Consider the following 13,200-nt stretch of genomic DNA (forward strand, 5'->3'; position numbering starts at 1 on the left):
GGGATCTTTGCTTTCAAGGGAAGATGTGCCTCCTCCGAAGAGCCGTACGTCCACTGCCAGAAGCTACATCGGCAGCAATCACTCATCCCTGGGATCCATGTCTCCTTCCAACATGGAAGGGTATTCCAAGACTCAGTATAACCAAGTCCCAAGTGAAGACTTTGAACGCGCTCCTCAGAGTCCAACTCTCCCAACTGCTAAGGTAGCTGCTCCTAACCTCAGTAGGATGGGAGCGGTACCCGTGATGATTCCGGCGCAGAGCAAGGATGGGTCCATAGTATAGAACCTCTGTACCCTCCATCTGTGCTCTCCTGCCGAAGTATGAACACCTGTTTTAAATTTTGCTACCAGCCTCAAAATATATATATAAAAGTTAACCAAAAGCTGTAAGAATAATACTTCAAAAAGTTCTGTTTGGTTATATTGAAATAGTAAAGGCATTAAGGTTCTAAGGACAAATTGCACCATCTAAATAATATTTCCTTTAAGAGCTTGACTTTATAGGTTTCTGAATATCAATACTTAGGTCAGATGTGGCACTTTGAATATGGCATCATAGGTGAAGAAATACATTGGTGAACTTACGTGCACACCGAATTGATACTTGAATAATCTGAAAGTGGTACTTTATAATTTCTGCTGTTATTTTTAGATTGCTCTTTTCAATTAATTTATGACCCAGTAGTGTGTCTCCCCGCCCCTACCCCCAAATTGGTAAAGAAAGATTCATAGCAAAACTACTTATATACATTTACGTTCGTTCTTGTGTTTGCTTCTTTGAAAACTCTAAATGTGTTTGAAGTGTCTCCAATAACTAGAAAACACTACAGTATTCTAGAAATCACCAGTTCCAAGTAATTCATAAACCTTGTATATGAAATGACTTCTTAATTATTTAATCAATAGATTGTTGTGGGCAGCAGGAACACAGTAAGCTCTTTTGTTTGCTAAAATAAAGGAGCATCTATCTGATTCATGTAGAAAATTTGCTGTCAGCCACGTATAACAATGACACTAGTGATACAATCCTGAGGATGAGTTTTACTGATTAATGTTCCAATGCCCTGAGGCCTGTGGTGGTGGTCAGAACAGTGATCTGCTGTCAAGGAAATTTTGCAGTTTCCAAGTAAATGCTGGCCCTCCACTTCAGATGATATTTTTCTAATAAGAAAAAATTATAACTCATTTATTATTTGACAATTTTAGATTGTTATTCCCTAATTATTGGTTCTAAATTTAATGTTTTTTTTTTTTTCTGGTTCAGTGTTTTGCTTTTGTCATGGTGTTGTGTATTATATGTTCTAGAAATGTAATCTTAAATTACCCTCTTGAATGCAGTTCCTGGTGGAAATTTTCTTCATAGACTTAGAATGATGAAATACATTTTTAAACTAGTAAGTGTCCTCTATCAATTCTGTATTTCAGACTTGGGAGGATGTACAGTTACTATTGTATGGCCAACCTGTGTAGTTGCAGAAAATCAAGTTGAGCTTTGAAAAGTTTGTCTTAGTTTTGTGGAAGTGACTTAATCTTTAAAAAGGAAAAAAGAAAAAAAAAACAGAAGAAGAAGAGAAATGAAAGGAAAAGGAGTAAAAGGAATACTCCTACCTGCCAAATGTGTTAAATACTGTTTAAGTAGATGAAAGTGAACTTATTGTATTTCCCTTAAGATTGTGAGGGAGTGTGGATTTAGTAGAATGAGCCAACAGTTTCTTTATAGTAATAAGGTCTGCAATAAATTATTTCACTAGCTCTACAACCTTTTCCCTAGATTTTCATAGGGAGCTGGTTTCTGTTCATCTCTGGGTGCTGTGGTGGTGATGCTACATTATGAATTAATGTTGGCATGAATTTACGATTAGGCAGAGTATTGTATACACTTTTTAATGGTAAATTTAAGCTGAATGTGTAATGGATTCGTGTATAGTTATACATATGTGGAAGCATTTTTAAAAATAGGTTTTTAACGTTACAGAATATTGCTTTTATACTTGTGTTAACATTTTCATCTGTGCCTTTTGGGTAATTTAGTTTTTATTATGAATTTCTGGTGCCTATGAGCAAGCTATCACCTGAAAGGTGCTTAGAGGTGAAGGTACTGTTCCTAAAAATGCATCACTGTGATATCTTTCTATCCTCATACTTTCAACCTTGCCTCTTTTCTGTTCTGTTCTTTTTAGATGCAAGTTAATTGATTGTGTTACTCATAAAGTTTTTAAAATTTCAACATCCTCTACACTCTTTGACTGTGTTTCTGATTTTATAACAATAACTATTTTTGAATACCAAACCTTTGGTCTGTTTTATATGAATAAAATTTATAGGATATTATAAAATAAATAACAGCTCAGACATTGCTAATAAAAATTTTGTTCTTCCCTATTCCCAGTTTTCATATAATGAAAATTATGCTATCAATCGTAAGTAGAAATTACTACAAAAAGTGGACGTATATAAGGCTTTCCTTTCATTAGACTTTGTAGTTAGTCTAGGATTTGGCTGTGAATAAAGCAGAATCTCTTCCAGAAATGCTTCCTTCTAGTTCTGGGCTATTACCATCTGCAGCCTGAGAAACAAGCTCAGAAAAAAAAAAATACTGTTGTGACCTATTGGATGTGGTTGAGTTTAGAGGACAGAACTCAGTTTTAGGTTTATGTCTCCAGCTACTCGTAAATTTCAGTGACTCCAAAAGTCAGATAGTACTGATAACTGCCTAAATAATTCTCACTGGTAGTTTCCGTTGAACTGGAGATCAAATATTTGTTCTAGAATTACTGTTGGTAATCAAGTCAACCAAAAATTGCTGTTTAGCCAAACATCAGTCAAGGACAGCACTGAACCTTCAAAGCAGCACTGTTTTATTTCACTTTATACGGAAGAGACTTGACACCATCTTTTTGCGTTATGCCGGATAACTTCAAAAGAAATATCATAGAGAATGTAATTCTGTGCTTTGAATATGTAAATCACAGGTGTTCTTTTTCTTGTGGCAAACTTACTGATATTCCTAAATATCAGTAAAAAACAAAAACAAAGCCTTATTGATTAAACTGGCCAGTTATTCCAGGCAAATAACTTTCTTTAAATTTGGGCTATCTGCCGTGGAGTTGTTATAATGGAAACACAGACTGAGTTTGTCTTGGGGGAGGTTAATTCAAGAAACAAATATTATTAGTATGAATTAATACCTGATTTTTATTTAAAAGATAGTTTTTAGGATTGAGTTCTGGAAATTTGGAGTAAGTAAAGGGGCAAAGAAATATTTTGATTGGATATGAAAAGAACTCATTGCATGAAGTTGGATATCAAATTCTGTAATGTACGGCTTCTTAACTAACTATTCTCTTTGTGTGTGTTGCAGCATGTAAATTTGAAGTTATATGAATGTTTAAAGCTTTTTTTCTAATCTCTTTTCATCTCCACAGTGTTTAGGGCTTTCAGATGCCTTATTCCAGCGTGAACAGAACAAGTCTGTATTTTTTGTGGTTACTGCTTTGATGTGTCATGTAAGGAGTAGTTTGTAGAAAATGTTGGCACAATTTTAACTTTCTAGTGGCTTGTGACTTTATATATTATATATATGTATATATATATATCTTTATAATATTCCTGTGTTAAGTAGTATAAATGTTCTGGGCAAGTTTTAATATTTCAAATGCCTTTGGATATTCTTGTAATAAAGGCAACATGTTCTGTAGTTAGATTTTCGTACTCATTTGACACTAAACTGGTCCGTCACTGAGCACAAATTCTACCTAATAGAAGCAGGAAAGAATAATAAATAAATTGGTGAATTGTGGTTCTTTTTACCTTGCAGATGGTAGCACCAGCAAATGTTTGCTGCATTTGGCTTCTTGTTGTTCATTAAAATTCAGTTTTACAAAATACACTATTTTGTAATTTCAGAGTGTGGTGAATATCAGTTGGGTTTGGTTTTGACCCTGAACACTAAAAGCTCCAAAGAACTCTGTTTTCTACTAACTTATTTAATGACACACGTGTTAAGAGAACCACAGTTCACTGATTCACTTATCTCTTAACTGTGAATTTTTGTGACAAATACACATGTACTACTGGGAAGTAATATTCTGACACTTCACATATGCAAGTAGAGAATTGATAGTGTCAGTTTCAAAAATGACTTTTTGTATTTCAGGTTTCTGGCTTAAATATCCAATGGTGCAGATTTTGAAATTTGTAAGAACAAGATTTGGTTTAAAAAAAGCCAAAAACTTGCTCTAGTTTTGTGACCTTGTATACTTTTAAAATAAAATCAAGAAAGCAGTTCTCTGCCTCATGGTGTGGCTTCATTGTGCCTTTTTTTAAAAAGAAATGTCTGCTTTATAAAGCTTCAGTATGCTGTTCCTCCGTGCTTTCCTGAAGCATCTTTTATTAAACAAAGTAAAGATCAGAACAGTCACATCAAGGAAAACATATCAAACATATAAATAGAAATTTCTCCAGTCCTGTGCCATCTATATGACAGTATACAACATAATGTATTTGGGGTTGAAACCTCCAAAGTTCTGTGATCATGTCACTTGCAAGTCTAAATTCAGGATTTTTTCAGATGAATTAAAAATGTTCATACATATATCTATGTGTTAAATATATACGCACACACATCTAGTTATGCTTTAAACCTATTTTCATCGACTCTAAACATTGATTTCAGAAAAAAACCAGGATGGGGTTAGTAATGCTTTTGTAAGAAGATGTTTTGAGAAGTATTTTGTTTATACTATAGTTCACTTTTAACATTTTGGGGTGGGTGAGTCTTGGTTGTGGGGACCATCCTGTGCATTGCAGGATGTTTATTTGGTAGTGTTGCTGGTGTTTACCCACAAGGTGCCAGTAACTCTTGCCCTCCGTCCCCCAGATGTGACAACCAAAAATGTCTCCACTGTTGCCAAATAGCCACTGGGATAGCGGGGCAAAACCACCCCTAGTTGAGAACCAGTGGTTTATACTAATGTGAAGTTTTCTACTCGGAGGTTGAAAGAAGAGCATAGGCTTTGGAGTCAGACATATCTGAAGACCACTTATTATTAGATGCTTTACTTAGCTTCAGTTTCCTGGCACTTAAAACGGGGATAAAAATACCTACATCACAGGGGAGTTGGAAGATTTTAAAGAGATAGCATTTTAAAGAGATAGAATGATGAAAATTCTTTGCATTTGTCCCTGTTTGCTGGGATGCTGATAGTGATACACATTTTCAAAGAATCAAGATTACAATAAAATATGCTGACTGAAACTACTAAGTATAATTTAATGCCTTTAATTTAGATCATATTTTAATCATGCATTTCTAAAGGCCAGATCATATTTCTGGTTAATTAAGTACCATGTGGCAAAACTGTTGAAATTGAGACAAAATTAAATATAAAATAATCTGTTGTTAAATATTGATAAAAATAGTTTAAGGCTAAGGTATAAACAAATGTAATTTCTAAATACAATCAAGGCAGCTGAAAAGATCAGGAAGCCAGTGCTAGGAATTTAGCTCAGTTTTTCTTGCTGATATTTCTGAAGTATAACTCAAATGCGATTTGTTGTTTTGTTACTTAAATGATTTTTCTAAATTTTATTACTATTTATAGAAAAAAAAGTCATCCTAAGGTAACTGCAGAAGAAGAATTTCCACAGTTAATGAAGACCTGAGAAATAAATCTCAGTCTAGTTCATCAAGGAATCGATCACTGCGCTTCTCGTTTCACTGCTGAGCTTGGAGATTCTAACTCTAATGGAGAAAGAGAGAGGTGGGAGGAGATACAGGAAATTACAGAGGGAAAACCTGATGTCCGTCCCCAACAAAGTGCTAGACGCCGTCGCGGTCTTGACTTGACTTTCCCCAGGTTACATTGTCCACAGTCCTAGTGGATTGGTTGTCTTAAAATGTAAATCTGATCATATTAAAAAACCAGATCATCTTAACCTGATATGGAAGGTCTGTCATGAACATTCCGTCTCTCTGTGGCTTATTTTTTCCACACCCCTAGGTGCAGCTTTGTGATAGCCATACTCCACAGCTAAGGGGCCATGGTCTCATACCTTTGTGAACATGCAGTTTCCTCAGCCAGAGAGGAACCCATCCTTAATTACCTGCCCAGTGCATATTTGCCCTGCAAGTGTCAGTCCACACTCTGTCTTCTTAGAGTCATTTTTCCTATTCTCACCCCTGCCCCTCACTCAAGTTAAATTAGGAGTGCATCTGGGCCCCCAACATTGCCAGTATGGGTCTTTATGGCACAAAATCTTTTTGCATTCTAATTGTCTAACATGCTTAATATACCTTATTGATGAGTTTGAAGCTGTGCAAACCTAGAGAAATGGAGAAGTTTGGAGAAATGTGTCTAAAACCCTCCTCAGAGATTCTGAGTAGGTTTGGGGTAAGGTCAGTGGCTCTGTTTCTCTCCCAGGTTGTTTCAATAATCATCCCAACTTCGGAATCTCTGAATTGTTTAGGAAACCCTGTGTAGGTGACTGGTGTCCATGCTTAGTTGCTAGTGGTAGAATGTTTTTTTCATGGACTTCACAACCTTTCAGAAATGTTTGAGTACACCTTTAGTGAGGCCAAAAAACTTAACATGCTTAGATATCATTGCCTAATTTGAATATAGCAATAATATTTCAGAATTTGGGGAGGGCTACTTAGGTAAATACAGCACCATATCTTAGAAGATTTTGATTTTTAAAAAATGACATTATGTCAGTTATTTTCAGGTCTTTTAAAATGACCAATCTCCTAAATAGACTAGGCACTTATAATTAATTCTGTGTATAATTGTATTAGTATGCTAGGGCTACCACAACCAAGTACCACAAATTGGGTGGCTTAAAAACCAGAAATTTACTGTCTCACAGTTCTGGAGGCTGAAGGTCTGAGATCAAGGTGATGGTAGGGCTTGGTGTCCCCCCCCCCCCCTTTTTTAAATTGAGGTATAGTTAGTTTCAGGTGTACAACAAAGTGATCAGTATTTTTATAAATTATGCTCCATTTAAATTTCTTGTAAAACAGTGGTTGTATTTCTTTCCCTGTGCTGTGCATATATACTTGTAGCTTATATTGTACATAGTAGCTGGTACCTCCCAACCCATACCCCTGTCTTCCCCCATCCCTTTCCGCTGGTAACCACAAGTTTGCTTTCTATATCTGTGAGTCTGTTTCTGTTTTGCATATACATTCATTTGTATTATTTTTTGATTCCGCATATAAGTGATATCATACCTCACCAAGTATAATATTCTCTAGGTCCATCCACTTTGCTGCAAATGGCAGAATTTCATTCTTTTTTTACGGACGAGCAGTATTCCATTATATATATATATGATATATATGTGTGCGTGTATATCTCACATTGTATTAATCCAGTCATCTGTTGATGGGCACTTGGGTTGCTTCCATGTCTTGGTTATTTAGTAATAGTGCTGCTCTGAACATTGGGATACATTTATCTTTTCAAATTAGTGTTTTCATTTTTCCTGGCTGTGTACCCAGGAGTGGAATTGCTGGATCAATGGTAATTCTATTTTTAGTTTTTTTGAAGAACCTACATACTGTGTTGCATAGTAGCTGCATCAATTTACATTCCCACCAACAATATACAAGGGTTCCCTCTTCTCCACATCCTCCCTAAAATTAATTTGTATACTTTTCAATGATAGCCATTCTGACAGATGTGAAGAGCTATTGTGGTTTTGATTTGCATTTCTAATGATTAGTGATGATTACCTTTTCATGCACGTCTTTTCGTCATTATATGTCTTCTTTGGAAAAAGTGTCTTTTCAGGTTTTCTGCCCATTTAAAAAAATTTTATTTTTATTGGCTGCATTGGGTCTTCATTGCTGCGTGCGGGCTTTCTCTAGTTGTGGAGAACAGGGGCTACTTTTCATTGCAGTGCACAGGTTTCTTATTGCAGTGGCTTCTGTTGTGGAGCATGGGCTCTAGGTGCACGGGCTTCAGTAGTTGTGGTGCATGGGCTCAGTAGTTGTGGCTTGCGGGCTCTAGAGCACAAGCTCAGAAGTTGTGGCACACGGGCTTAGCTGCTCCATGGCATGTGGGATCTTCCCGGACTAGGGCTGGAACCTGTGTCTTCTGCATTGGCAGGTGGATTCTTAACCACTGCTCCACCTAGGAAGTCTGGGATTGTTTTCTTGAATTCTCTTTGTGATAGTTCATTGTTAGTGTATAGAAAAACAACAGATTTCTGTATATTAATCTTGTATCCTGCAACTTTAGTGAATTTATTGATTAGTTCTAATCGGTTTTTGGTGGCGAGGGTTGGTTCCTTCTGAGTCTTCTGAGGGAAGTTCTCTCTCCTTGGCTTGTAGATGGCTGTCTTCTATCTGTGTCACTTCATGTCACCTTCCCTCTGTGTGTCTGTCTATCTCTGTGTCCTAATTTTCCTTTTATAAGGACACCAGTCATATTGGACTAGGACTCATCCTAATGACCTCATTTTAACGAATTGTTTCTTCAAGAACTCTATTTCTGGGACTTCCCAGGTGGCACAGTGGTTGGTTAAGAATCCACCTGCCAATGCAGGGGACACAGGTTCATGCCTTGCTCCAGGAAGATCCCACATGCCATGGAGCAACTAAGCCCGTGCGTCACAACTATTGAGCCTGTGCTCTAGAGCCCGTGAGTCACAACTGCTGAGCCTGAGTGCCACAACTACTGAAGCCCCCGAACGTAGAGCCCGTGCTGCGCAACAAGAGAAGCCACGGCAGTGAGAAGCACTTGTACTGCAATGAATAGTCCCATTCACCACAAAAAAAGAAAGCCCGTGCACAGCAACAAAGACCCAACACAGCCAATATAAATAAATAAATTTATTAAAAAAAAAAAGAACCCTATTTCCAATTAAGGTCACATTCTCAAGTACTGGGGATTAGAACTGCGACATAGGAATTTGGGGGAACACAATTCAATACGTAACAGTAATGATGATTGGAAATTGTGAAGAAGGACTAATAAAATAGTGAAAGTTGGTATGGAATACATTCCCAAACAGTTTTTTTTTTTTTTTTTTTTTTGCTTAGTTGTTAGTGGTATATAAAAATATCAGCACCTAAGTAACTACGCCACTATAGTTATTTTGTGGTTCTCAGTTGCCGCCATCCTCACCCCCAGGAGTCTACTACCTTTATTTCAAATATAGAGTGACCATAATACACTATTAACCTCACATCTGCTTGTCAAGTGAACAAGTAGTTGATGAAGTGATTATGGGTTGTCTTATGAATCTTGCTGACAAGATGAAACTATTTTTCCAGGGAAACATTTTTTAAAGTTCTATATTTCATGTTTATATAGTTGTGAAATGAATAGTTTTTTTTTAATGTTTCAAATAGTGCACATGGCACAGAGTGAAATGTAAATCACCTCGCTCATGAGAAGTTTCTGTCCCCAGTTGCCCTCAGTTTCTGTCCCCAATTCCCTTCAAGAGACATAACTTCAAATTTTTTTGTTAATTTTTTGAGTAATCATTCATGGGGTACAAAATTCATAAGGTATAAGAGCATGTAGTGAGAAGTATGATCAGTTTCTTATTTATCCTTCTAGAAATACTTAATACATATAGAGGTGTCTGTGTGTGTGTGTGTCCTGAATACTTACTTAAAAAAATTAATAACTGGATTGGCAATGGGGAATGAGGGAATATTAGGTTTTTAATTGGCACAACTGAGTGGAAAATTAAGACAGTGAGACCTGTCTTTTAGAATTCATTTGAATCCATGCAGGATGATAGGCAGGTGAATCATGAACCTGGACCTAAACAGAAAACTCCGGGCTGGAGATAAAAATGTGGCTGTCATAAGCATGAAGATTTTAAAGACACAAGAATATAGATCATGACAGAAAAGAAAGTGGAGATTGGAGCCCTGATTCTTAGAATGTTTGAAAGTTAAGCTAAGGAGTTAAGTTTGGAACATACTGAGTTTGAGAAGTTTATTATATGTATTAATGGAAATGCTGGAGAGACACATGGATATATGCATCTGGCGTGTCAGGGCTGGGCTGGAAATAGAACGTGGGGAGTCACGAGCATGAAAACGTTGGAGATTACTCGGGAAGTGATGTAGGTAAAGATGAGTGACCCAACCAGGCACGTCACTTAAGTAGGAATTAAAAAAATGAGGGGGGAGAAAGTGTGGGTATTAAAGTTTTTCTTGTTTTTTTTCTTAATTTTTATTTTATTTTTTTATTTTTTTAAATTTTATTTATTATTTTTGGGGGGGTACACCAAGTTCAATCATCTGTTTTTATACACATAGGTATTAAAGTTTTGATTTTGTGGGAGTCCAGTGCTGTCAGCCAGTGAAGAGGGAGTATTCCTGGAAACTGTGGAAGAGCTGTTTGACCCCATCTTTCTGTTCCTGTTGTGAAGGCTTTTCTGGTATTTTTAAGAGTTTCTGTTCCTCACATTTGGATTTTTATTTTTCTAGGGGATTGCTGCTTTAGTAGGAGAGAAAAATACCCAACAGGGATCCATTGATTGAACACATTTTATTTAGGTTTTAAAAGCAGTCAGTGTAGGTGTGGGGGTTGGGTGGACTTCGGACGGGGTGACGCTATAAAATGAGTTTAGGAGACAGCTTGCCTGGTTCTATCTGGATGACTTTAGACAAACCACTTAACCTCTATACCCCTTTTCCTTAACAATAAAATGAAGATAATAGGACCTGCCTCCTGGAATTGTTCTGGGAATGACATGTCAAGCGCTTAGGCTGGCACATGTCAGTGCTCTGTAAGCAGTGGTTGCTGTCATCAGCATTATTGTTACTGTGTCCTAATAGCAATGTTTGCCTCATATCTTATAGGATTAGGTGAGTATATCCCAGTCTTCCCAAGACAGTTCTGTCTTATGCCTGTTATCTCACTGTAGACAGACAGCAGTAGACCTTTTGCTCTAGAAAGTGTCTCCGATTGGACAGTAAGATCTGTGGTTGCCCTACATTTGAGGTTTATAGAGTCGTGATCTAGTACTCAGCGTGAAGAAAGGAAATGGTGTACTCAATTTCTGTATCACTGTTCAGTCAAAAGCAGCACCGATATATTTACATATAATTAAATTTCTTTTATGTTTAGATTATCCCTAAAAGTTTAGGACATGCAGCAGTACAACTATAATGTGTGGGATTGTTCCATGTGTTCTATAGAAATACTTACCAGTAATGGAAAGTAGTGAAGAAATGTCCATGCCAAAATATGTTTACCTCATTGCATCTTCTAAATTTGATTTCATCTGATTTGATGGTAGAATATTTTGGAAAAGTATTTCCTTGTTAAGACAGCTTTGTAACAACAGTAAATGAATTTTAAAATATTTCACCCAAGTGACATCACTACCAAAAACCTATCTGTTTTGTTTCTCTTCTAGTATATTTAATTATACATATTATTTTTTAAAGTGGATGTCCTCTATTAGTTTCTTTTTTCAACTTGGTGTTGTATCATACTTGTATGTGTATCTTACGTATTGTTAGGAGTATTTATATATATCCATTTTAATAGCTGCATGATGTTTTATTAAGTTGATGTTCCATAATTCATTTTTTCCTTATTTTTTGGACCTAGGGGTTGTTTCTGTTTTTCTGTTATATGTACTATTGCTTCCCAGAGTTTTTTCCCATTCTTTTGAGGTACTTCAGAGCACAGGTATTAAAACAGTGGGTTGTTAGGGCACATTAAGTTGTGGGATTTAAGTGAAAGCACTATGCGGTTGTTTATTACACAGAGATCATTTCACAAGCTACTTTTTGTGGATGCAGTGATCTCTAAACCATATTTTGAGGAACCTGTAAAGAGAAAACATGAAGTTCTGGCCTTTTTAAGATAAAGGCATATGTATTAATATGTTAAATCTACAAAAGAGGGTGAGATCACTCAGGATAGAATGTATAGAATGAGAAGAGGACCCGAGTCAGCCCGCTGGGGCACAAAAGACTGAAAAAGAAACCATTCTGGGAATGAAGTCATTCACAATGACAGACCAGTTCTGGTGGAATGGTTGTGCCAATCCTTAGTTCCACGGATTAAAGCATGGATGAGAGCTAAGGAAAATCTAGAAACCTAGTTAGCATGCAAAGCATGCCTCGCTCAGATTAAATCCTAGAGTCCAAATTATATAAAAGATGAAGTGGTTATTGTTTGTCTTCCCGTGAGATCCCCACCAGCTCCTGAGACGTCTGATTCATAAGATGCAATGTGAAAACGGTATTAGACTATTCTTTTAATATTCTTGGCCGTGAAGGGAAGGAGGGAGCCAGAGGAAACAGTAGTAACTAGAGTAGAGCAAAGGTTAGCTTGCTTGTGAGGGGGGAGAGGCTTGAGGCTGGGGAGGAGGAGCCTGGAAAGAGGAAGGAGGAGCCAAAACGTACTGTGGGCGAGATTTTGGAAGAGGGCAAGGAGAACATTTTCTCCAGAGGTTGACGGGGGAAAGTCAGTGAGGTTGGGGGAGGATTTAGTAGGTTTGTGGTTGTGTGGATGGGATATAATTAGATGATCTCACTTTTCTCCGGGAAGTAGAGGTGAGGTCATACTCTGGGAGGGTGAGGGGAGGGTAGCTAGGTAGTAAGAGGACTGAGGGAAGAGGTGAAATTAGGAAATTGCTGGAGAAGAATGGGAAAGAGAAGAGGCTAAGACACACAGAAAAGGGACCCTGAATGATCCAGAGAGGGCAGGTGAGGTTTGGATCATGACTGTTATGCCTGGCCTGTTTAGTGTCTGGTACTATAGCTGACAAAAACTAAGTATTCAGTGAAAGTGTGCTTGTATGAATTTGTGATTTGTTTCAGTTCTGTTGCTTTTATGTAAAGAAACATCCTTGGGCTTCCTAGGTGGCGCAGTGGTTAAGAATCCACCTGCCAGTGCAGGGGACACGGGTTTGATCCCTGCTCCAGGAAGATCCCACATGCCACGGAACAACTAAGCCCGTGTGCCACAACTATTGAGCCTGCGTTCTAGAGCCTGTGAGCCACAACTATTGAGCCCATGAGCTGCAACTACTGAAGCCCACGCGCCTAGAGCCTGTGCTCCGCAACAAGAGAAGCCACAGCAATGAAGAGCCCGCGCACCACAGCGAAGAGTAGCCCGCTCTCACTGCAACTAAAGAAAGCCCGTGCACAGCAAAAAAAGACCCAACACAGCCAATAAAATAAATAAATTAAAAATAAATAAATAAATATCCTTT

The 13,200-nt window shown here is 37.4% G+C and overlaps 1 protein-coding gene across 4 annotated transcripts in view; it reads left to right on the forward strand.

Moving 5' to 3' along the window:
* The window catches only part of CXADR (CXADR Ig-like cell adhesion molecule), a 57,170-nt gene extending 44,252 nt beyond the window's left edge, over nt 1-12,918 (forward strand). The window contains exons 7-8 of one of the 4 annotated variants that reach the window (XM_057697745.1): nt 19-202; nt 12,848-12,918. In XM_057697745.1, coding sequence (XP_057553728.1) covers nt 19-202; nt 12,848-12,898 — 235 coding nt within the window. In that variant the 3' untranslated portion in view covers nt 12,899-12,918. Of the gene's footprint in view, nt 1-18; nt 4,288-5,603; nt 5,945-12,847 lie in introns of those variants that run through there. The other 3 variants (XM_057697746.1, XM_057697747.1, XM_057697744.1) reach the window with 3 other exon arrangements.
* The last annotated feature ends 282 nt before the right edge of the window (nt 12,919-13,200 follow it).

The sequence above is a fragment of the Hippopotamus amphibius genome, chromosome 10, assembly GCF_030028045.1.
Source record: "Hippopotamus amphibius kiboko isolate mHipAmp2 chromosome 10, mHipAmp2.hap2, whole genome shotgun sequence".
Taxonomy (NCBI): domain Eukaryota; kingdom Metazoa; phylum Chordata; class Mammalia; order Artiodactyla; family Hippopotamidae; genus Hippopotamus; species Hippopotamus amphibius.